At 40.1% G+C, this 26,354-nt stretch overlaps 1 protein-coding gene across 2 annotated transcripts in view; it reads right to left on the bottom strand.

Moving 5' to 3' along the window:
* spop (speckle type BTB/POZ protein) overlaps window positions 1-26,354 on the bottom strand; it is a 75,251-nt gene that overhangs the window by 30,528 nt on the left and 18,369 nt on the right. For both annotated transcript variants that reach the window (XM_026361033.1, XM_026361024.1), the window contains exons 4-7: window positions 26,021-26,156; window positions 5,434-5,702; window positions 4,768-4,889; window positions 2,237-2,388 (exon numbers count right to left, since the gene is read on the bottom strand). In XM_026361033.1, coding sequence (XP_026216818.1) covers window positions 2,237-2,388; window positions 4,768-4,889; window positions 5,434-5,511 — 352 coding nt within the window. In that variant the 5' untranslated portion in view covers window positions 5,512-5,702; window positions 26,021-26,156. The remainder of the gene's footprint in view (window positions 1-2,236; window positions 2,389-4,767; window positions 4,890-5,433; window positions 5,703-26,020; window positions 26,157-26,354) is intronic.

Here is a 26,354-nt window from a genome sequence, read left to right as displayed (position 1 = left end):
ATATTTGTGCCACCTCAGCACCACTGCCAACTGTCCTGGTGTTCACTGATGCCTTGATCAAGGTCTAGGAGGAGATCCCCCAGGACATCAGTCACTGACTGCCCAGACATTGTTGGGAGTGCATGCAGGCTCGTGGGAGCCATACACACTTCTGAGTCACTGCTGTGATGAAATTCATGCAACGTTAATGAGCCTATGATTTTTCAATTATTTTCTAATTGGATTCCATTGTCCGTTGTCATGTCATTTTGTTCTGAGCTAATTATACAATGTACATTAGTAAAGGATTTCAACTCAAATAATACGTTCAACAATATCTGATGTGTGATTCATGTGTTCCTCAATTCTTTTACGTTGTCCTTGGATGGTTTTTATTCAGCTTTATTTTGTAACACACTGTACTCATACTCTGAGACATTTTGGAGCCTGGCCACCTATGTGTCTTGCCCCCATTGGATTTGCCCTTTTTCAGAGTTTATACAATACACGCACTCTGTCAGACACTCTGTGCAAAAAGGTATTGATATAATAAAGAAGATCCTTCCATTAGTCAACTAGTGTAGTAGCATTATTTTTATTTCTTACTGATTATCCACTCAATCTTCTACCTAATTATTCTGGTTTTAAGACCTATTACCTAATAGTATATATTATACCTTGTCACCACGGCAGCAGACTGCAAAAGCAGGCCAAGCAATGACCTGCCACATAAAAAGTCCACAGTCACCCAGCTTTCTTAATTAAGGCACTTTGTTTTTATTTGGCCTTTTTTCCTAGAGGCCTGGATTAAATTGGATTCTAAATGATCCAGAACTGATAGAGCAATCTTTACTGCCATATTCTTAGACAGAGTGCTCACTAAACTGTCACAAATATGCTGGCAGTTGGGTAATTTTCTTCTGTGACAGGGCGAGCAAAGTGGAGGGCCCAGGTTTCCCCAGGGGGATTGTGGGAAGATTGGAGGAGGGCATATGGCAAGAATGGGATGGGGTGTGCACCATAGAACACGCCATTTATAGCTGAAAGCCCCCTGAGACACAAAAAGAGAGGGGGAGAGGAAAATGAGATCCTCTTCACTTCACTTGGTATTCCCCACATTCTTTTTGAGGTCATTTAGGGGAGCAATGCTCACACAATGGTGAAAGCAGTGAAGCCAAACACCTTAAAGGTCTATTTATTACCCATACAACAGGAGAAATCCTGTATTACTATATAGCCACAAGCATACAGCATAATAGCCAGGAGAGACAGCTTTAAGGACAATAACCTCAGTGAGGTTCATTTTTCTTGAGGATACCACTGAGAATTGAGAGGTGGCTTTCCAACATTACAGGACAGCAGTGAGAGATTAAAGAAAGTGACACCACGCATGTGAAGGAGACGGAGATAAAAGAGGATTGGAAAGTACACAGAGGAGGGAACGTGTCTCAGCAGGAGAAATTATTTCCCTTTTCACACAACCTCCACCACAGGGGGGTTGTACACAGTTTCACTGCATACACCTCTGATTTAAACAAACTTCCGCCTCCCACCTCTTCTCTCCTGTCCCTAACTCCCACCCACCCAACCCATCTTCCCTCCCCCATGCTTCCTGTACAGTATGCTGCAGGGTACTGGGAGACAGGGAGGCAGCCAGAAAGTCTGATAACCAGGAAGCGGTCACATCTGGTCCTCACTAATTCAATTCCACACAAGTTTGCTTTTCCTCCCCATAACATAACCTAATTAAAAAAAGGCAGGAATTGGAGGCGTATTCATTTCCAATTCATCAACAGGGAGAGAGGCGAACGAAGACTTCTAAAAAGGTTGGGTCTTTTTTAATTAAAATCAAAATTGCCCCACGCTACTTTGAATTATATATTTGCTAGAAATGAAACCAACCAGCAGTGATTACGCAAACCCATATGGCTATCAATACTTCACATTATTAGACATAGTTGGAGTCTTAGACACACTCACCACCTCCTACATTTACAAATTTCAGTGCCCCAAAGACACAGGTGTGACAGGAGTTTTTAATTTTGAAACTCTCAAACTTTGAGATAGCCTGTTTTTTTACTGACTTCTAAGCAGCTTGGTCTTACATAGTTTTACAGTTATAGAAGCCAACTCAACTCCAGTGACAACTTAAGGAAATTAAACAGGAAATAAAAATGAGAACTCGTGGAAATGTTTCAGAGTGCTCGTAAGTATCTACTGGGATTAGTTAGGCCCTGATTTAGGCCCCCTGACTTACCCATGGCTTTGGTCTCCTCTCCCTTGGCATTGAGGATAGAAAATTTAAACTTGGCGCGCACCTCACTCTTTGGGCAGCTAACCAAGAGCAGGTAAAGTGACAGATAGTCTTTGCTCTCCTCATCCAGACCTTTGGGATTCACACGCAAACACCTAAGCAGAAGAAAATAAAGAAACATACTAGTGAGACAGAAAAGGCTACAAGGTAACGCGCTGTTTCAACTCCAGGAAGCAATTTTTTGTTTTGTATGCAATAATAGCACGTACGATATTCAGACTTATTCAGACTTTCATCCTGAAATTTTCTTCCTTGGGTTTCAATTTTGTAAAAATGTTGTCATTGACCATTCATAATTAGGACGGACTTGGGAAAATTCAAAACTTTACATCATGATATCCGTTTAAGTGGAATGGATCATCCAACCCATGACTCTATGATAAGGATTACCATTCACTTGGACTGAGTTTGAGTAAAGCAAAGACAAGCACTGCAACATAAACACAAACCAATAGTTCAACAGTGTAAAACAGCTATAAATCAGCAAAAGAAGGAACTTCACAGTTCAAATGTGCACCATTGCTGTTGAGTTGTTGAGTATTAATGTGAGATTGTAGCTGAGACTGTAACACAGCATTGATTTTATGACCAGCCATAGGATACAGCTTTCAAGCTAATCCCCAAACTTAAAATGCAAAAACAGACTCCTGAACCTACTCTAGAGTCAGTGTTCAAGACTAAATGCATCCACTTCTACACAAATACACTATTGTTCACTATGTGAACAATATTTTTAACGAGGATATTCAGCTAAGATTTGCTATGTTAAGCAAAACAATAGCATGGCTGAGTCTCACTCTTTTTAATTTTACAGAGAGCAATGCGACCATATAATCACAGCTTTGCACAGTGTATTTGTAACATATGGTTGGTTGGTTTGTGTGCTGAGCAGCATTGTTTTACAGTATAGTTTTAGAACAATAACATGAAACACATTACAATGGCCATAGGGACAATTACTCTGTGTAAGTAACACAATTTATTTTGAGATCTAAAGCAACTGGAAGTTTGGATTATGCTCAATCACTTGAGAAACACATTTTACAAACACTTAATCAAATACAGTAACTGTGTTTTAAGGGTAGTCTGTAGATCTATACTGTTTATATAGAATGTTATTTAAAGCACAATTAACTTGCTAAGCGCTAGCAGGCAAGTCTAATACTTTCCTAATCGTATGATCCTTATTAAAAACAAACAAAAGTGACTGAACTGAGTAAGGATTGAAGAAACAAGCAATAATGCTACTCACAGTGAGGTATGATTCCCAGATTACATGGAAAACAGAGCATAAGTCAACTAATGACATAATATCTATAAAAAACTTAGTTTGATATTAAACTTCAATGGAAGAAAAGCACTGGTTTTCTACGCATGAAATTGTGCATCTGTATTAGTTTTTTAATTCAAGCAGGTAACGTAGCCATCCAGACACACTGTTGTTTGCTATTTTACCTCAGGCAACAACCATAACTGTCAGACTCAAAATCTCTACAGCATGTTGTTGAGTGAGATAGCAAATATATTTTCCATGTCCGTGTCATTTAAAAACTTTAATATCAAGGTATTTCAAGTGTATGTTTGGTCTGGCCTACAGTATGCCTAATAAAACAGGAGAGCTGTTTTTTGTGAATCCAGTAAAGTCATAGGCAGAAGTATTCATCAGTTCAGTAATCCATCATCAGCAGGTAGAGGTCTAAGGCGTAATGGAGGCAGACTAAAAGAAAGTAACCCCTAAGACCCAGACACTTTCTCGCAGAGTATAGTGTTCACAAATCGAACAAACCCTCAGCATCCCTTTTCAAAAATGGGAGCCACCACCTCTAAATGTTGGAACACAATTGCAGCATCCAAACTAGAAGCCCTTACAATCTGAACGGACTCCTTTCAACACAAAGGATCAATGTGTCTCCTCTACTCTGGAAAGAACTCAGAATAAAAGAGACCTTTTTTTTTTTCATTTCAGGACGATACCTAAGTGACCTGTGCTCAAAATTTTGTTTTCTGACTGACTCTTTTATATTAGCAGTCCCTTTGTTTTCAAGAAGAATACCAAACATATAGTCTCAATAGTTAACTGATTATACATTTATGTATTTCCTCTATCTCACTATGCTTATCTGCAGGCTTAACACATTTATTTTGTTCTTTCTTACGGTTTTATTTTTTTCGTTCTCAGCCTATTACAACGAGAAAAAAATTATACAGCTAGATTTGACTAAATTCGAGCATGACAAAGAGCTGCAAAATTATTATTCTGAGCACATGTGCAAGTAAACATCAGTGCTAAAGGAAAAAGAAAAGACACCACTGAAGCAAAAGCACCTGGATGTTGATGGACTGAATGTACAGAAAACATTGTCCCACCTATCCAAGATACAAATGAACACTCTTTAAAAGAAAAAAAGTGTTCTCCAAGAACTCTTCCAGATATAGGGAAGCTCTGGGAGCTGCAGTGATCAGCCTTCACTAACCATTTCAGTTTGTCGTTGGCTCCCGAGGAAAAAGTAGAGCTTTTGATGACCTCTCCCATCTCCTCACGACAGAAGCTAAAGTTGTTGATGGTCCACATGTAGGAGAACTTCACCACTTTGATCTGCGGAGGAAAGACACAGGAAGGAGTGAAACCAGACCTCTTTATTTATATATTTATCTATTCTATATAGGTAAGTGGTGTTTGGTCAGCCTGGACTTCAAAACCGCACATCAAAACTGCCTTTCATCTTAATAAACACTGACAACAAACGAAGAGAGAGAAGAAAGGATATTGTAAAAGCAGCAACAGAGGGGGAAAAAAAAAAAAAAACAATTTTGCAAAGACAGAGAGGGGATGAAAAAACAGACATCATCAATGACATACTTTATCTATCTTGGCTCTAAACAGGAGTGTGATGTCTGAACTAGCAAGACCTGTACTGTAATTACCCAAACAACAACACTTTCACAGTATAGGTATCTCACAGCAAAACATAGCATAAATTGGCCAAATTATCACTTGTTTATATGACATTTAATGTACCATATGAAACATTTTTACCTGGTGTATATATCTATATGTACAGAGGACACAAAGTACAGCACTACCACCACACTGGAATTGGTTAAGCAGCCAATAGCAGACTGTGCCACACACTTCTCACCTGAGTGTAACACCAGCTTTCAGCCACAGGAACGCTGGACATTTCCACCAGAGGAGGGGGGCTTGGGACTCTGGACATTGCCAGGCTTGATGCAGAGAGGATCTGAATGGGGCCAGAGCGCCAGTCAGGTGTGGGGTGGGGTAGGCGAGTAGGGCCAAAAAAGCAGTCAAGCTGGCGGCCTCTTAAACAAGGCCTGCTGTACGGAGAGCTGCAGAGAGTGGAATCCAGCACACCCAGAAGGTCCACAATCCAAAATATCCGTGGGCGCCCTATATGGACACAGAGACAGAGCCATTAAAGTATCTTCACTGACTTTAAAACAGTGAAGCACGTCACTATGAAAAGCTGTGACCTTGTGTGTGTGTGTGTGTGTGTGTGGTTTAGTGTGTCTGTGTGAGTGTCAAGGTAATTCCTAATTAAATAGTTAGTCTAATTGAGCAGTATTTCCCAGTAAGTAGGACATAAGGGCGCTGAATTCATTTGTTTTAAAAGGGGCTTCGGCATTCAAAGCACAGCAGCGGCACACGCTCGCCTTCACTGAGGGAAGCCTTTCTTTATCTGCACATGGTTTCGTCTTTGTTTTGCTTTGAGAGGAGCTGAGTGCTGTGCCAGCCATCTGATTCCAGCCAGGCTGCACCCGTCCACCGTGGATCTAAGTGAAGGGCAAGACTTAAGACTTTCATCTCAGGCTGCCAGAATGTAATCACACAAGGTCATACAGTACTTTCAAAATGAGGTGTTGGCTAAGAAAGGTCAAAAGTTGTTTTAGTACTGGCTGCCTGGAGTTTTTCATTCCGAAATGCAGCAATTGAGATTTACACTGCAATGGGCATATCACCTCTCCCTCTCTGTTTGTGGCAAAGGCAAACGTCCTCATTATTTCCGTCTCATTTTTGTTCCTTTGCTACACTAGCAGTCTCATGGGATTGAAAATCTCGTTGGAAGAAAAGTAAAGAGGAACATGCGACACTTTGGTTTCAAAGCTTCATTTCTCTGCTGCCTAAATTTCTCATTTCCGCCGGTTTCATCCCCTGCTCCTCTCAAGTTCCACTCAACGTGTTCCACACCTAAGTCATCACATCTCAAGGTCTCAGGATCTGACTTTTCCTAGTCAACCTGCACGTGCCCCCCAATCTCCTGCCAGTGAAAACCTTCCACTCTGCTGCTTAATTAGTGGCTGATTGAAGGAGAAGTTCAGGACCTGAGGAAACTTGGCAGAAACTGTGCAGAAAGACACCGAGAGAAATGAGAAAAGGGCTAAAAAGTGGGAGAGACCTCTGTCTTCGCGAGTGGATTTGAGACAGGAGAGGCGATACCAAGACCTCGACAGCTCCAGACCCAGACACGACTTAATTAATGTTTAGAGATAACGCCTGCATCTGATCTTCCTCAATCCAGTGCCCCCCTTTTCTTCTTATGTGCTATTTGTATCTGATGAAAAACACTGGTGGCATTTTCGCTCAGTAAAACAATAAAATATTAATCACAAAAGTTGGGAGAACAAGGCTGCACTGATTTGCAATTTAAATTACCTGAGACTTCCTGGCAATTAATTATAGTCTATATGAGTGAGTGAGGGCGTATACGCAGATTTTTACTCGCATGTGTGTTTCTCTGTGTGTGTGTGTGTGTGTGTGTCATCATTCTGGCTTTGCTTCACAGCATATCTGAAGCACAATTTACCAAGTGCTTTTCTTGTATCCTGTCCCTTAAAGAGCACCAAGAATGCCAAGTAATTACAGGGAATCAATTTAAGAAAACATGACAACACTGGCAGCACTGTTAACAGCATCACGTCTTTCTAAATAGACCCAGATGACACTTAACCAGAATAAAGCTAAGGATGTTTTTTTTTTTTTCTTCTTCTTCTTCTTTTTCATGACAAACATCAAGAGCAGGGCAGCAGGAGAGAAGAACAAATAACTACTCTGAGAGATGGGGGAATCGGTGCAAATCATAGGAATCCCTCAGAAGAAATGTCTTCCGACAGTTCATTTGTCATGGGAATCAGATGATGACAGCGTGAATGGAAAGAATGACTAATAGGTGATAATGCACACAGCATAGAGAAAATAAATATTGTCACTTTACGGTGTATAGCAGGCAGAGGCTTATGAAGACAGTGCTGCCCCAGAGGCAATTAAAACACAAAGTAAGAAGGTAATAGAGGTGCAGACTGCAGGGCTGAAGTGTTTGTTGCAGCTACTTGGGCTTCATCAGGACCTCATAGGTCAAATAAAAAGCACTGGAAATTAGGACAGGGGCAGGAGTGCTTCGAGGGAGTGATGCTGTAAGAGAGCAACCAAGTTCAGAGTGTGCACGGTACACACCTTAAGCTGCTGTCCAGCAAACAGAGCAAAGTACAAAACAGACAACAGACTATCATACCGCATGCATGCATACAAAAGCCCTGAGGTGAATCCTATATTGTGAAGCCTATAAAGCTCAGCTCTTGGGATTTCAGAAAATTGTTATATTGAATTGAACTGTAGTAGAAGGCATGTTTGTTCTCAAGGCCAAACAACAATTGAAGGTCATGAGCTTTAAAAAGGTCCAAGTTCAAAAAGTCGAAGGGGGCTGCACACTGATGATGATTCCATGTAGGTTCATAAATATTTCTTATTAAAGTCATTGAAACATACATTCACCTTCATTTAAACACTGTTTGGGCTGAACTGTAACCTTGAAAACCTTGAAGTCAGCCCAAAAGCAAGAAAGAAAGACGTTTGTGTGTTCTGGATATGCAAGGCAGTGTGAGTAAGTAGAGAGGGAGGGAAGGAGGATGGGCCACTTCCATCTCACATGCATACCTGTTTTCAGTGTGGGGAGCCACACGAGGAGAGTCAGACCTGGAGCCCATTTATATTCATTACAGAGAGACAGTTTGCTCTCACTCTGCCAGTCCAGCCTCCATCTCTCTCCATCGCTCTGTCACACACCTCAACACGCTAGGGAGGAGAGTTTGACAAACCAACAGACAGATAGATTCAACTTCCTCTGTATAAACAAGAGCTAAGCAAGGTGATCCCACATCTGCCAGCCCTATCAGGATGAGGACTGGGGGCAGCCAGCTGCCCAGATACTGACCAGCCTGCTCCAGCCACACACATCTAGTACAGTAGCTACACCACAGGCTCATCATGCACTCCCAGTCAATACATGATACTCAACTCGTGGTGTAATAATGTTTGTGCTATGATATTAACTCCATCTGTAAATTTTATATGGTGATAGCATATATTTCTCAGCATATGTTACCTCCATCTGCAAATCTGATAACGTGAACAGCTTACAATGCATATTTAAACTCGACAACACATTTCTGTTCATTTGTTTATCCATCTGTGCCCATAACAATCTGAATAGCTGGTGATGCACACAGTGCCTGCACAGCCATCCCAACCTGCAAGTCTGTCTATAAAGGCAATCCATTTTTCGAAATGTAACAACGTGTTTCAATACAGTGCTGTGTTCTTTCGTACTGACCCTTATTATAAGATGTGTATCAACGACAATCAGTGATGGGTCAACTGCCATTTCTGGTAAGCCTCAGTTGTGCTTTGTCTCAGCTGAATGCAAATTTGCCCATGGTTAGATGGCACATCTCTCTGTCTTCTAGTAGCAGAGGAGTGAACTCGGCAACCTCAGATAAAATACATGTAGCTGTGTTGCAGAGCGGACTGATCCACTGTGGGACTGAGAGAGGGTCTATGCCTGTTGGCCTTAATTGCTTTGTTTTGGATTAAACATCACTTTATTAAACCATCTTAAACCACAGAGATTCCTAATCTTATTTTTAAGACAACATTTACAACAAACTGTATTTGGGCTGGTGGAACAACAGGCTGCTGCTCGACCTAGCCTCAGATTCAACTCGGGGTAAGAAAAAACAAAAAACGCTGTCTCAGTTTCTTTCCTTTTTTTCTCATATAACCAGTTTGTCTTAATGACTATAGCGTAGATGGTACGGTTGCACAGTATGCCAATAGTAGAGAGGCATCACAATAATCTGCCATTAAAACTAGATTCTGTTTTATTCAAATCAGCACCTTGATAATGACAGTGTTTTAATAGAAGCTGCATTTCCTGAGTTGCATTTATGTACAACAATGGGGCAGCATGTGTGTACTGTATGTGTGCAGTGCTCTGCTTCCATTGCCTGCAGGCATAGTGGGCGTGTCAATCCCGGCTGCAGGCAGCTTTCATGGTAGCAAATGAAAGAGGTCTTCTTGAAGATGCAAGAAGGAATACTAGAAGGACATACGGCATTATTATGTAAGCCAACAGTCAGGGCAACTCCACAGACAAGATGTTTCAAATCTATACAAACCGAAGGAGCTCACGTGTCTAACATGGCAATGCATATCGTCAATAGAAAGTAGAGTTACCAGTTAGTGAATGTGACAGATAACCATATCATGTCCATGCCCTCAAATACAATTTAAGTCAAACAAGTGTAATTGTTTTATGACAAGTTGACTTTTTCCACCAGTGAAGTTTGATAAAACAATAAGTACAATCATAATTGTCTAATATGGCCTCCATATGTCCATCATTCACACCAGTAACATTAACTTTACCACAACTTACAAGCACAAATAATATCAGTTCTAAATAGCCAGTTTATCAGTATATCAGTAATTATAATAATGATTAATTATTATCCTAGTCTATAATTCCTATCAGAAATCCTTATCATATCAAGTACTTCGAAGTTAGCACGTTTCCTGCTAATTTTGCTCCTATTTTGATTAGATTTTGATGATGGATGCTATAGTACACAGTTCTATCAGTTCATCTGTATGAAAATGTTAAGTTCATCCGGAAAAAAAAAAAAAATCTTTCAATAAGCCATATGGCAGGGACCATTAGGAGTTGAAGAGTGACAGAAGAGAGGGAAGAAAAGCCTTCTTGGATTCTTTACCCAGAGTGCAGTAATTAGATTCAACTTGCATATCTATTGCTCAGACTCATTTAAAAAGAAAAAACAAAAACACATTCTATATGCGAGTACGCTAACACACATAAACATCTAGAATTTCCTTTAACTTGCAAAATGAAAGAGAAAAACTGAAAATCAAATACACAGAATCACCCACGAGCTGCTCCCTAAGGGCCCTGCCTCCTGCTGGGAAGAGAAGAAAATGGTTGGTACGGTGCTGAGACGCCGCCACCAGGTGGACAGGGGTGAAGCTGCGTGATTTGAAAAAGCTGCAACCACAGCAGGGATCCTGGAGTGTTTAGAGGGTCACCTTGTGCAACAATAGGCACCAAGTGAAACAGTGAGCTACAAAGACGGGCTGCAGAGTTTAGAGGGACAGACTACAAAGGCTGAAAGCATGCCAAAAAGCTGAGGCTAAGTGACAGAGTGTTACAGCTTTAAGCGTATGTGTGACGCATTTCTGAACGTAAATCAAAGCCCACATGCTAGCTCACATTTGCACAGCTTAGAGTCACCCCGTGCTCATCTCCCCCTCCATCAGCACCACCACTACCAGCACCAACACCCCCCTTCCCTCCAGCTTTGCCGAGAAATCTGACAGAGGGTTAATGAAGCCTGTTCATTATAAGATCATATTCCATAAAAAGCAGACAGGAGTGCTCGTAAACACGTACAGGGAGCACGTGCAGATGCATCTGGGGGAATGGCAATACTGATCAGGGGAAGTAGCTGAACTCCATTTCTGAAAACCATACACAGCTGGCTAGAGGTGCATTACCTGTCAAATAAGCACCCATGCAGAGATCACATGTAGAAAGTAAATCAAACTTTTTGTTATGAGAGTTTCAGGGAATTTGGCAGCAGACAAGCAGACAGTCAAAAGACAAGAAAGCAGGCTATGGTAAAATCTAAACTACATAGGAAGCTGCTGCAAGTGCAATGGGCAAAAACTCTCGTCCACATCTGAGTAAAAGGCAAACACACGAACAAGGCTGCTGGTTGTGAAGCATGTACGAAAACATGTCTGAGGTAAAACAGTGTCTGCCCATCTTGCTTAGGGATCTGCTGATAGCTCTGACACCCACTCAGAGAGAGAAGGTAGGGTGAAAACAGGGATAAGAGAAAAAGGTGGGTACACATGCATGACAGGACTGAGTGCAACTCAGTGGTGGGGTGGGAAGACAGCGGTGTGTGTCGAATCCAGGGCCACAGAAGGTGTGATGGATTAAGGGACAATGGCAAAGACAGAGGCGCTCCCTGAACCATGGAGCAAAACCCGGTACAGCAACATCATCATTCTTTTCTATATCACCGATGGTTTCCTCTCTAACTCTTTTTCTCCTTTCTTTTTTAAAAACCTCTGTTTTCTCTGGTTCACTTTAAAGCACTAAAGATTGCTACAAGGCTGCAGGACCGTGCCAGGACAACAATAATGAAATACAACAAGGAATACATCTGGAAAGTGAGATAGCTCAGTTTAAATTAATTTTGTTAATAATGCAGCTTCACTTTGCAAGGTGAAATATACTGATCGTTCCCATAGTGTTAATATTAATGGGCTGTAGTGTTTTGCACTACAATGCTAAGATATCACGTCACAGAGCTGTTACTCTTGTCATAAGACTGACAGACTGACATCTGACATACATGCCGCATAATTCCTCGGTGTGGCCGACATCCTTTTCTTCTCTCTCCACCTCTCCATCCTTTATGCCCTTCCCCTCATCTCTGCATTGCTCTTGTGTTTCAGCACTGACCAGCTGCTATGTGACTCACAGTATAAAGGTTAAACCCTTTTCTCTGTTTGTGACTAAATTCAACAACAAACACCCAACAAAGACACTTACTAAAGTTTCGCCTCAAAGCTGAAATGTGTGAAGGCATGTCTGTGATAAGTGCGGTGCGTAGTCTGGTGCGTTTCAATACGCACGCAAATGCCTTCACTGCAACGGGTTTTAGTCTTTGTAAATCACATTACACGTGCAACTCGATCTCTTTGCATACCAATAATATGCACAATCAGCCACAAACAACCATATATCACATATTCAACTAGTTCAACCGGCAACAAAGATAAAGGAGTCATCTGACTGGCAATCCTCTGAAAACCCGGCACTTCTGCTACACGTATTTGACTGTGGTAACAGTTTTGTATGTGGTTTACACACCCAATCCTTGTAAATAAGGCCCTATGTGTACATAAACATAATACCACTCTGCCGGAAAATTCAGCTTCGAGTGTCACATCTTTCGGTCTAAGCTGTTACAATTTGTTTTTACACTCTACTGCAACGTAATCGATTACCCCCCCCCCCTACACTCACAGCACACTTAGGTGACGAACATACCAATGTCTCTACACAAGCACAGGATACGTGCACAGGTAGCAGAGACTCTCACAGTGGGCCCACGAAGCCAACATAACATCAGCGACGTGCTTTCCGTATGGCATAACAATGCTGGTAGCACAGCATAAGCTGATGGTCAAAATAATGTCTTTTGATAACACGCCTTCCTATCTATGACTTGAGAATATTTGTAAAGCAACATTCGCACACACATATGAATATAAAGCTCCTTTTCACCTTTATCCACATGACTGTACTGGATGTGCTCTTATGTACTACCCTCCCTGTTTATTTTTGTGCCCTGCAGAGGCTCTCCATATGAAGTTTCATTCTCGCGAAGCGAGCCAAGCTTGAAGCAAAAGGGAGGAGTGAATGGAGGGAGCGCAAGTTGTTTTGTTAACACACTCAGTGCAATGATGCAATTTATAATTAAAATGCAAATAGAGCGACAGGGAGCCTCTCTTCACCTTGTTTTCACTTTAATCCAGCATTCTCAGGGGAGGCCCATATCTGCCCACGATGTGTCCATGCCAGTAAATCAATTTTCATATGAAGCAGTAAAATCAATTACAGATTTAGGCTATACTAAAACTTACTATGAGCCACTGGTTCACTGAGAGAAAACTTGAGATGCATGAACAGACACATCCAGCCTGTGGCTATAAAACATTTTTGTACTTTGCTATGATGATGTGTGAAGGATTTTCAGAAGCTCACATATCTAAACTAAAGGCTAAAAGCAATTATTTTGGCAACAAGAAAACATAGGCTTGCCTGACACATTTGCCACTGGCCTGTCTCTGTTTTGACTATGGCTTATCACAATAGGTGGCTCAAACATCCCCTAAGCTTCAATCTCTACAAACAACAAACACCGTAGAATGAATCATTTGGGGGAGTTTTCTTTCAAAAGTATGCCTGACAGAGGAAATAGGGGGGGAGTGGAAAGCAGGCCTTTTTTTTTTTTAATGGTTGTCCTTCAGTGTGACTTTGTCATGTAACACATTTCCAGCTCAATTATCTGCATCCAGTGGATTTCAAACACATTTAGCAAGGACCAGAGAGCTTGGTAATTAGCAGGAGCCCTGGCTCATAAGGGGACAAAAAAAAAAAAACAAAGCTTGTCTTTAGCTCTATCTTTATCCCCTCCGCTTGTCTAATCTCTTCTGATCCTCCTCTTTTCACAGATTACGTTGGACATCCTGTATGCACTCAGTCAATACCTCTATATGACAAACCACAATGAAAGACCCCCACATACCTGATCCATAAGAAAAGAATTGTTAATGATCAAACTGCATGTCACATAAAACACCACTGCTTAAACATCAGTTAACAGTTCTGAAACACTAAACAAATCAAGTAAGAATAGTTTTGTTCACAAAAAATGGACAGACAGAAAAGCAGGTACTCACAGAGTCTATAGAGTGTGGGTCACTGTGCTAATGTTGAGGGAGGTGACAAGATAAAAAAAAAACGGCCATTCCTCATTATAAGGAGCAACGAATCTTCAATGAGACAGACAACCTGTGTTATTCATAAAAAAGCTTGATAAATTATCAATAAGCACAGCACAACCCAACTTTATATGTTCTATTTGGGAAAACAGAACTTGTAGCTGTGATGACATTTCACACAGAAATACAACACCGTGCAAAAATCGATTTCCAAATATAAAGGTTAAGAGTATGCCAGACTTTGCTCACCTTCCTCCTCCTCATGTTGTTTTCCATTTTAATTACAGTTCAAAATCATGTCAGCTTGCTTTGGCACGGGAACGCTGCCTTAGGTAAAATTGCTTTCTGTCTATCCCCAGATACCTATAAAGGCCCATTTCAACAAGGGACAATTTCATCTTCACCTCCCTTCACCCTCCCCCCTCCACTATGGCGCTTTGTCCAGAATACTCTCTACTTGCTACCAAGTGTATATTCCTTGCATTCATCCATTTTATTGAGAGTCTGAATTCTATGTCTAACATTTATGCATAATAAAGCAATAAAAATCCCTCCGTGGAACACAACATGTACGATTCAATGGCTCACCACTATAAAAATAATGATAGATCATTACTGTCTCTGTCATAACAGAGTAAACCATTGAGTGTTTCACATGTTTAATACCCAAATAATAGTGAATGAATAAATAAGGGAGCAAATTCTGACATAGTCTTTATTTTCTCCTCACTGCATCCTCCCTTAACAATTATAACGATGAACAGCGGCGGCAGCTGTACAAGTCTTTGATATTGTGAGATGTCATCTTAAACAGGGGTAGAGCGTGGGACAAAAAGACCAAATGAAGAGTGAGGTGGACCAGCTTTCTGTGGATCCACTCCATTAAAGATCAGTGTTTTTTAAAAAAAAACAAACAAATAAAAAAACAACCAGCGTTTAAATGCATCTTCAAATACAGGAAATACAAGTGACAGCACAGCTCACCAGTCCTTCCATTCAGCAGTTTGGTTTTCTCTTGCATACCCAACGTGTCTCCGTCTCTAGAGAGAGATGGGAGCTAGCTGGGACAAACATCAAGGAAGCGCGTATCAATGAAAGGCAAACACGTTTCCGTTAAGTAGATGTGTCCCTATTGTTGGTCTTTCCATTGGTATGAAGTCCAAACCCAAGAGGATTCACACATATACAAACACAGACTGATGAGGAGCCAATTAAAATCAACTTAACTTGTCATAGTGTCATATCGCTGTGCTGGAATATGAGGATCAAGGGCAATCTAATGCCATGGGGGGCATGGGCGGGGGTCACAACTGGCATTCTTCCACAGAACAGTCTATCTTCACTTCAGGGAACAATATAACTGTATCTTACCATATGTCACATTTAATGTCCACTTATATCTGTGTCCATACAACAGTTACTTCTTAGGTAGGAGGCCTTAAGTGTCTTAAAACAACATAGTATGTTAGCAGGAGGCCACTGTTCAGCTGGTTTCCAGTAAAGCCAATTCAGTTTCATTCAGGGGCTTCCTCTTGTTTGTTTCTACTATGATTCTAAATTTATCATTTCTGTTATTTATGTTTGCTCAGTGTTAATGTCAACAACATATCAGCACTATAAATCTGCCATCAGCCTCCCTGGTCTCTGAATATCAGCATTGGTATCGTGTATTTTCATTGACTCTAGTTGTATAATAATAATATAAAATATTTTTATGATTAAAAGTACTTTAAAATAATGAATATAATTATTCTACAGTTTTTGAAAATTATAAACACAACACTAGCTCTTCAATGTCGTCCAGAAAAGTATCTTTTTTTTAGAAAATGTTTTGTGCTGCTTTATACCCACAACTGACTCTACTAAGTATGAGACATGTTTGTTGTTCACTTGAAACATGTCCTCTGCCCAGCACGTAGCTGTGGCCATACCTCTGACGTATAATCTACACATGGTTTGAGCATTAACGATATCAACTTAATTAAACCCTAAATCACAGATCCCTCTTAAATTATTCTTGACACCACACTCCTGCAAGATGAAAATCTTAATCATCTATAGGAAAAAAAATATATATGAGAAATGTTCTTTTCTCTGACACTAATTTCACTTTGTACCTCCACCCCCGCTAAATTTCCTCTGTACCCACACTCTAAACAATGTGGCTCTTATAAGCCATATATTTTAAAACAATAAGGGCCTTGCACCCTGCATTAATAAAGACATCTGCAAGCTACATGTGCACTTTCAGCAGAGGAAGACACTGTTGACATATAACACACAAGTGAGCAAATGAAATACTTTTCATATTTAATTACTGCTAATAAGCGCCGCCCTTTAAACCCAGCAGCTTGTAATGGTTTAGAGATGTGTTTTTGTCTTTTTCCACTGACCAAATTGACAATATTCCACTCCTGTTTCTTCCACAGACATCTACTGCCCCAGTCATCCCATTTTCAGTTATTTCACCCCAGTTTCTACTGACAAAATAGTAGATATTGTGCTTCACTTGAAACCCTCCTGTAGCCCGGCTGACGAAACAACTTCTAAATTTTTATTATGTTTTTGGGATGTGGTTATACTCAGTCTGGACATTATAGTGAGCCGCTCAATTTACACTGGCTGTGTCCATGACACATTACAGAAATCCCAGCACAGAAACTGGCTAAACAGAAACAGGGTGAAGGAATGACTACATTTAAAAAAAATTTAAATACTGCATGTTGCATTTAGTTAGGTGGGTTTCCATCTGCTTCACTGAAAAGACTAAATTGGTATCCCAAATATAGAAGATCAGAGTGCATGTCAAAATGAATGTGAAGTCTTCAGAAATACATAAATAAACAGCAACATGTTGTCTTCCTTGGTATTTGCTTTTGTGAGGTCATATTTCACCCAACATCTACACCCACAAACACTACCTAAAGGCTTTTAAACCACAGGTATTTTATGTTTAACTTAACAAGCAAAAACATATATTGTGCTATTTATCACAAGGTTTCTCAACCACCACCGACATTTTATCAGAAGATGTATCCATTTCTTCTAGTTCACTACAGAATTCACATAAATAAACATATACTGTAAACCCAGCCTCACAGTTTGACAAACCGCTCAGGAAATCGGGAGACAGGTGCACACAGTGCTCTCTGTGTTATTGCTTTGCCGTTGCTCTTTTCAGTAAAAGGAAGGAAGAGGAAAGGTAGCTGCACTAATAAGTTCAGTTCTATCTATCGGTTACAGTTGGTACGACAAGGGTTCCTCTTTTGTGTGCCCCAATGTCACTCTGCCTCCCAATTACCACATTTACACACATATCACAAACACACACACACACACACACACATTAATTTATATTCAGGGAGTATTGTAAATGGTCTCCATTAACTTCATAAAAAATTTAAAATCTTTAAAAACCAAAAGTGATCTCCTCACCTTTTATGCATTGTTATCTATCCATTAAAGAACACTTACATTATACAGTGAGGACTGAAAATGAGCCATCTCGCTCTGAAAAGTGTCAAACCAGAGAGTTGTTAATAGAAAAGAAAATGCCAGTAATGCTAAGCTCAGAAAAATACTTCTGGTCAGAGGTATTAAGAGTATGAGTGTGCAAAAAAGAAACTTTTAAAATAGAATCATCAGCAAAACTTGGCTCCAGTTATACTGGTTGCATTTCTCTACTGTTTCATCAAAAATACAGTATGTCAGATAAATTAGTATGAACATGTACTTGTTGTTCCCAGTGTTTTCTCACATTTTTAATTATGCATACGAAAGACTACATTACAGTTGTCCAGCTTATGCTATGTTAATGTGGTCTCACTGGCACTGTTATTCCTTCTTCATGCACTTTACATCATTTTCTTTTTAGGTGATATGTGACAGAAAAATGCTAAAACTTTTTCAATATGTTTCAATATGTATATATACTTTTCAGGTGACATTTTCAATATTCACTTTTGGAGTTGAGATAGTGGTGGTCACTGAGTGCCTGTAGTCATGCATCTCTGTGTGGCTGCTGGCACCTAAATGCCAACCTCTATCTTTGCAGTACTGAAGTGGAAAAGACTGCAAAGTTACAGCATTAAGCTGATGCCCGACAACTGTGAATGTGTCATATCATCTGTAATAATCAGCCGGCAGTTTGATTTGAGATCAGTCCATTACCTGCACACGGGGGTTCACAGAAAAGCCAGCACGGAGGAATCAAATTTGAACTCCCAAGACACTATTAAGATAACACCCACAAAATAACTGCTGGTGTAAGTAAAGGTGACAAACACTGTATGTCATCCTCCAAATCCAAGCCGTCCTAATTCATGTTAAGGTTAAGGCAGTGTTCACCTCAATATTCTTTGCAGTGCTGAGCCTTTTGGAGGGTCATCAGATGGTGCCTGGTGCTGTAGTCAGTTGTGAAAGCAGGAAATGCCAGGCAGATAAAGCTGCTAGTCTACTAGAAACACACACACACACACACACACACACACACACACACACACACACACACACACACACACACACACACACACAGTGACATTTCAGATCTCCACAGTGAATCTGGGACTGTAACCAACAACTATGCTCTGAATCCAAGCCTGCCTAATTCATCTCCCTCTTTTCCACTATCTCTGAGAGCCCTCCTGCTACTATCAAACTTTCAACCCTAAAACTCATCTTCTCCACCTATTCTGCCACTTAAAATTACTCATTCCACCCATTTCGTCTTTTGTCTAAATGGCCCTGACAAATCAGGCGCATCAGGCTGCCTTTGGTGGAGGCCACCACTGAGATTATCACTCTCTAATGAAGTCATTTGAGTCAGGCAGGCACATTCCAATCTCTGAACGGCCAATCAAAAGCACCACAGAGACTTTCTGTGCTCCGGCAGATGCCAAGATGGTGGCAACAACAGGCGGTGATGGACGGAGGAACGGAGTCAGATAAACAGAGAAAGAAACAAAGACAAGTGAAAAAAAACAACAGTGGGGAGCCAGACAGCATTAATCTTAGACCATACTGAATAAAAAAAGAAATCATAAATGCATAGGGATAATAGGAGTCACTAATAAAGGATTAGTACAATAGAAACGAAGGGAGAAAGGCAAGGTGAGCCCTGCCTTTTTTCTTACTAGGATATAACCAAATACAAACAGGTTTTGTCCACAAAATAATATGACAAAAGAAAAATACAATAATCAAAAAGCAAGACTGTCCTGACAGAATGTGAGAAAACACAGCAAACAAGGGAGACAGACGTCAAAACAAATCAGATTCCAGTCCCTGTAACATCAGAGAAGGAAAATGGACTTGTCTTGAAGAAGAAACTCAAGTAAATCAAATAGACTTTTTCTTAGTGTTATGTAAAGAATTTTCAAATACAAATATTTCTATGTAGCTTTGACTGTGAGATGCTATCATGCTTTTTGGATTATGACAATAAATAATAAAACTGCATTTTGTGAAGGTTGCTTGCTGTTGATATACCTTAAGTTGCAGCAATTTGCTATGTGTATTGATGTCTACATTTCACTTACGTTTCACAATCCTTCTATAAAACATGGTATTTGTTTCAAAATCTAATTTAATATCAAACTGTGTATTTTTAAACATGATAACCAGTAGAATGAGGTTTCCCCTGTTATTACTTAAGGCAACACCGGAAAAGAGTAGAGAAGTCTGCATCTCACTTAAAAGCTTTGACAGACATACCTGCTGTAGAAAAGCAAAACTAAACGATCTGACAAATCTTTTACATTTGATTCAAAGCTGCATTAAGTGAAACACAGACACTGAAGCAATGTAGTTGTTAGTATCAAACCAGGACAGACACTCAAACAGCAGTGTTTATATTGAATGTCGAAATCTGCACTGAGCATTGCAGTTACACTGTAATAAGCAGCACTGCAATGAAATGAAATAGACTGGTTCAAATAACCGTGGAAATTATTGCTCAGTTATTGGATAAAAAAAAATCATGGATTGCTGAGGTACAGTATAATTTAAACATGTATTCTTACCTAATTGTGTATTTCAGAGATATTTGACAATGACTCCATTTAAACCTGATCTGCATAAAAGTAAACAATCAGACAAGGCAGTGTGCAAACTAATTAGCATCAAGCGTCCCATTGGATAAGCAGTGACGGCCCTAGTGTCCTTGAATGACCACAATTTACTGCACAACTGACAGGGGCAGACAGACTGCAACTAAACAAGAAAGAAAGAAAGATAAAAGAAGCAAGCCAGAACGAACAAGCGTGCAGGAAAGACATGAAATTAAGATACAGTTGAAAGAAAAGCAGACCTAGTCAAGACGCGTGTGGCCCCATCAAAAGAAAACCTACAAGAGGAGTAATATAAATAAAATACAATCATTAACTAGCTCTTCCACACTTAACAAGGAGCTCGGAGAGACGAGGGAGGAGGCATAAGTGGATGGAGCCGCAGGGTTGCCGCGGCAACTTAAATTAGAACCTGGGATAACAAGAGAAATGAGAGTGTGTGGGACGACCCAGGTGAGACAGACGGAGCGGAGAACAGAAAAAGAGAGCTGCCTTCTCCTGTGAGCAACAGTTACGCAACAATGTGATAAATAAAACGCCCGAACGTGTTTTCTTTTAAAACCGTAAAAGAGCCATGGCAGCAGTTCATTTAACGTAATGCACAAGGAAATCAGAACCGCGGTCTCCTGTGGAGTAACATCATCTATATTCCAAAAACACACTTGCACACTGCAGCAATTGTGAAAATTGTGGTATTGCGATATCCGGCTTTCAAAACATCCCAAACTTCCACTGCTAGTGAAGTGGATTTTATTTGTATAGCCACTAATCACAATGTGTCTCGAGGTGTTTCTCAATCCACTATAAAAATAAATGAAAATGAAGCCTCACTCAGACCCCCACTAAAAAATGAAGCTAAAATTCAGTAAGAACAAATGGAAGAAACATTTGACAGAACTACTTATCAGTAAACAACAGGCATGATGCTGTACGCAGACAATGTTTTATACAACTCTGTTATACATTTGAAAGCACTCATCTCACCACAGCTGACAGACACAAATTTAGCTCTGAGCAGTTATCAAGCACCTTTCTGTGTCTGCTTCGAGGTTGCCAAGAGACAGATAATACCAACTGGTGGCTGGCAGTTTATAAGGTCTGAGTGTTAAGACCTAAAATGTCAATACTGGTCCCAGGGGAAGCAATAATTAAGGCGTAAAGATCTAAAAAGCTTGTCACATATGGCTGGCCAGCTGTCACATCTGTCCGTTCATATTCACTCTGGTAACAACCAAATGTATACTAGAGCGGCAGCAGAGTATGTAATGGGCGAACATTAAATGTCAGCTGACTGAGCTACAACTAAAGGCTTGCAAGAAGGCACACCGAACGAGGAGAAGCCTGGCATTTAAAACTATACACAGCTCTGCTTCTCATTTTAGATCTTCACTCCTGAGTGGGCCGTCTCCAGAAGATCTATTCCCTGTGGTTCTACTTCACAGCGCTGCTGAACCAACAGAAGATAACAGATTTAAGAGTATTTAACTCTGCAGATTTCCTGCAGCATGTCAGATGGGCCACTTTCACCCTTTAGGACAGCAAGGCGTTGCGAGGACACTTATCACCCGGTGTAACTACAGCGCAGTATTTTCCAGCTGATGTGTCATTAGTCATTTCCATAGTCCTGTGAGACTTTCTTTGCCATAAAATCACAGCACGCCTAGTTCAAATTATTGAAACTAAGCAACTTCTTGAGGACAAATGAATATGAACTGAATAAGAATATGTCCTCTCTGAGCAGTGATTTCCCCACCAAACATTTGTGCCTTACTTAATTTCTTTCTTCTTCATGTGACCAGAATGTTTTACTAAACTTCACCAAGTAATTTTAGTTGCCTAAGCTTACCCAGATCTTAACCACTGAGGAAACACGTTAAACACCCCATGCACTCCGGGGGATAATGACAACCTAATTTGTCAATTAGGTATTAGGACCTGTTGAGAAAAATACTTAATAATATTAATAATTCTCTGGAGGGATCATGAAGGTATCACTTTTTAGGGCCTTTGGAAGCTTTAGTCAGTCTGTTCTCAAACAAATCAGGGAACAAGTTGTTTCTTTCTTCCTTTTATGCATTGGTTACTTTTATGATAGACAATTTTCATTTCAGCAATAATTTATCAACAAAAGCCATGCGAGAGGCAAATTAAACCAAAAAAATCCAATTGCAGTCTGTGTTGCTTCAGCTCAGCTTTCTGGGCTTGCAGTACTGGCTCTTTGTTTACACTGAGATTTAAAATTTCTTGTGTGCTCTTGCAGAGTTTAGAAATGTTTGTATATGTATTGAAAAGGCATTTTGTGCACTGCATCTTGAGTGCTTTTGCCCTTGGTTTATTTTGTCATGCTTGGCTTTTCAAGCTTGACTGGTATAAGTGCTGGCTATCAGAATGGGCATCCGTCTCCTTAAAGCCATAGAACAGTCGCTCCCTATAGATGAAGGTGCTTTCAAGTTCATTCAAGGTCCACATATTTAGGTGCCTCAGTGCAGTCATTACTTGATGACGTGCAAGTATAAAAGTCACCACACTCATCTGTCTGAAAAGAAATCAAAAAAAGAAAAGTGCAAGGGCTATAACACACTTTTTCATAACTGGAGCTAATGCACACTCACTTAGACTTCAGTCTTTGGATCTAGTGAGGGGAGTTTAGGTATACTGTATGCTGAGCATGTCCCTGGAATCTGTGTTAGGACGTGGTTGTGTGTGGCACACAGCTGGCAGTGCTGACTGACAGGTCAGGTGAGCGCCGTGGTCTGCTCAGGCGTACAGATCCAGCTCCTCTGAATGATCTGAAGTGGCTTCAATTAAGTGAAGCAGCCAAGTGTGAGGGAGGGGACTGGTATGGGATGGGCCCCAGACAAGCATTCTGACAGATTTTGGGGGGTAAGATGAGTGGGGCCCTCTGATAGTTCCTCTAATGCCCCACCAACTCTAACATCTCCCCATTTCCTCTTAGCTAATTACTAAGTATCTATATGCAGACACTTGTCACTGTGATCACAGCAAATTGGCTGTAACTGCAGGGTCAGCAGAGATGGTCTGTCACTATATCACTGTGTATGGGTGCACACCATAGCCTGTACACACACACAGTCAGTGGTAATTTCATTTTAAAAACGGTAACGGAATCTATCCATCATCAACCTTTTTTCCAATGACAGAGACGAGATGAAACCGATGTCATGCAAATTAACTGGAACTAAATCTCCATACACTTTTATTAACTGAGAGACAGGTCACTAAACTGGGGTTTTAAATCTATTTTCAGATTTGTTTTCAGCACTGTCTTATTCAGGACCTTTGATTTTGAAATTTACATTTCTAGAATTGAACTGGATTGTTAAAGACATCTTTACATCCATCTCATAGTTCGATCCCCTTTCTTGTGTGGATATGCTCCCTAAGTATTATTAGACCACACACACTCTGCAAAGCTACATTTGTAGTGATCCACAAATGATGTGCCTTGTTAGCAATTAACAAAATTAGCTGCGGAAAATCTTATTTCAAAGCAATTTGCCAAATCTTTAACTAAAATGGACTGAATTGTCTGAATTTTGTTTTACTTAAAATAATAATCTGAGGGTGCCTAAACAAGACCTAAAAATAAAACAGGTTTTTCATCACAGGACTAAGTAAATCTAGCTGAAAACATTAGCACACACACACACACAACATCTAGTCTTATGCAAAGACACAACAGTCTTCAAAATTTCCAATATTGAGACTATTTTGAGTTTCGTGAAAGAACAAAAATTAAGTCGCAACCAAGAAATCCAATATCACAGGTACTGCCTCATATACATCTGCAAAACCATATTCATTTTGATTCTGCATGATGCTCTGGCTGCATGATAATGTATAAAGAGGTGATTAAAATATCTCAGCATTTCTCAACAAATCCTACACACAGATTTAATGTTCATAGACACTGCCAAGTTTTACTTTGAATATTTAAAGCTAAATCACACTCCAAACAGGTGGGAACATGGAGAACAGATCTAAACTGAGTACTGGATTATTCCTGTGTACATGTACCAGAATTTGCACAAACAACCATATGCTTTATATTACATTACATTACTTTGAGTTTAAATCAAAAAGGAAATGTTCATTTTGTTAATCTTTCATTTGAGGAAACAATGAAACAGCAGATAAAGCATATATACCAGCAGGATAACATGTCACATCAATGAGGCATCTATTATTTACTACTTGTCCTCTCAGCATAGTCTACAAAGTGTGTATCCTATGGCCTCTAACTAAACGGAGAGTGTTTTTTTCACACAGCTTTTGTTCTTGCTTTCTTGCTGTTCTTGCTAGTTTTACATTAGCTAATTAATTAATTAAGTTTTGGGGGGGCATGAGTCCACATAATTTCCCTTGAAGGATATACAGTATTTTATTGTTCTTTTTTTTTTTCATATTGGCCTCTCATGTTAGCAAACCCTTTATGTCTCTGCCCTCATTTCCTCTTCTAAACCCCACTCTCCTTCCTCTTTTCTCACTTTTAGGTCTTTTGTAAGAACTAAGTGAAATGTACACTCAGTGATAGCTGAATACTACATGAATCTTCTTACCCTCCTGCCATTTATATGATGTACTGCATCCTCTGTTTGCTTGCTACTTGGTATTCCTCCACTAGTAGCTTTTAGATCTTCTGTCACCTTCATTCTATTTGAAGGTTTCTGTTTTCTATTCAAACCATCTACCTTATTTCAGACTCTGGACCATCCATTTCCTCTTACCCACTATTTGATTCAATCCTGGCCATGGGAGAATACTGTAGGTGTCAGTTTCTCAGCAAAATAAAAACAAAATGCAGCTATATTTTGCATGAGGTGCTCGAGAACAAATGATTAAAACTATTACTGAATGACTAAAAAAGCAACAAAATTTGTCTTTACATGGGCAAAAGTATTGGAACTTGTGACTTACAGATCTTTCTTGTTACTCGGGTGTGTTCACAATAGATATAGGACATGACCAATACAACAATTACAACCAAATAAGAAGGAAACCACTGGTGTACTGAGCAAGTATTGTGAGAGCTGTGGAAAAAAAATACCCCGAAACAACAGTCATTGGCATTACAAACAAACTCCACAGGGGAAAAAAGGATCTGCTCATTACTCAATCCATAAAAGCTAATCTGTTATGCACACTGCGATAGTTTCATGGCTTTGGCTTCCATGGCTGCTTCTGGAATACACTCACTAATCTTTATTAATGACATAACTCATGATGATAGCAGCAGGATCAATTCCAAGGTGCAAAAAAAAACATTTGGTTTCCAATTTACGGAGAAATGCGACAAAACTAATTGATAGGGGGTCCAGCAAGCATCAAGACGATGATCTAAAACACACTGTCAACTGAACACACTACTTTATCAGAATATATCGGAATAAGTGAAGCGGCAAGTCAATCACCTGACCTTAAACCAACTGAATATGCATTTTACCTGCTGAGGAGCTGATTGAAGGGACTCCAACAACACAACAACTGAGAGAAATAATAGTAAAAGTTTAAATTGACTTTTGATAAAGTGGTTTAAACCCTATTTGAAGACTTTTCCTGGAGTTACAGATGTCGCCTTAAATCAAATGTGATATTAGTAAAAGTCAACAAAACTCATCATAAGTTTAAACTGCCACCACTACCCATCTCCTGCACCCTTACCACCTTCCACGGTATAATTGCCACTTCCCAATATTGGTACTGACCAGTTCCCCCTCCTCTCTCCCCCAGAGCTTCACCCCATTTGGTACTCACCTAGATCAAAGTCCCTCGCACATCTGTTCCGCTTGCTGCTGCCATGACTAGCCAGCTGGACTCTATGCGTCAGGTCTCTCTGTCTGTAGGTGTGTCAGTACTGCATGTCTGTCCAAAACCTGAGCTTCTTGGCAAGCTGCAAATGCAAACAGCGGAAAAAATCAACAAGACTGTAGTTGTGAGAGCGAGCGTGGGTGTGAGCCAATGCCTTATCATATTCTTGCAAGAGACTCCTTGTCAAGTTGACTGTTTGTGTGCACATCTGTTATGTAGGAGACTTGAATGCAGAATATTCTTTTAGATGGAGTGTATGTGGTAGCATGTGTGTGACAAG

This window comes from Anabas testudineus, chromosome 8 (genome assembly GCF_900324465.2).
Source record: "Anabas testudineus chromosome 8, fAnaTes1.2, whole genome shotgun sequence".
NCBI classification, from domain to species: Eukaryota; Metazoa; Chordata; class Actinopteri; order Anabantiformes; family Anabantidae; genus Anabas; species Anabas testudineus.
This window is presented reverse-complemented; position numbering and strand designations above follow the sequence as displayed.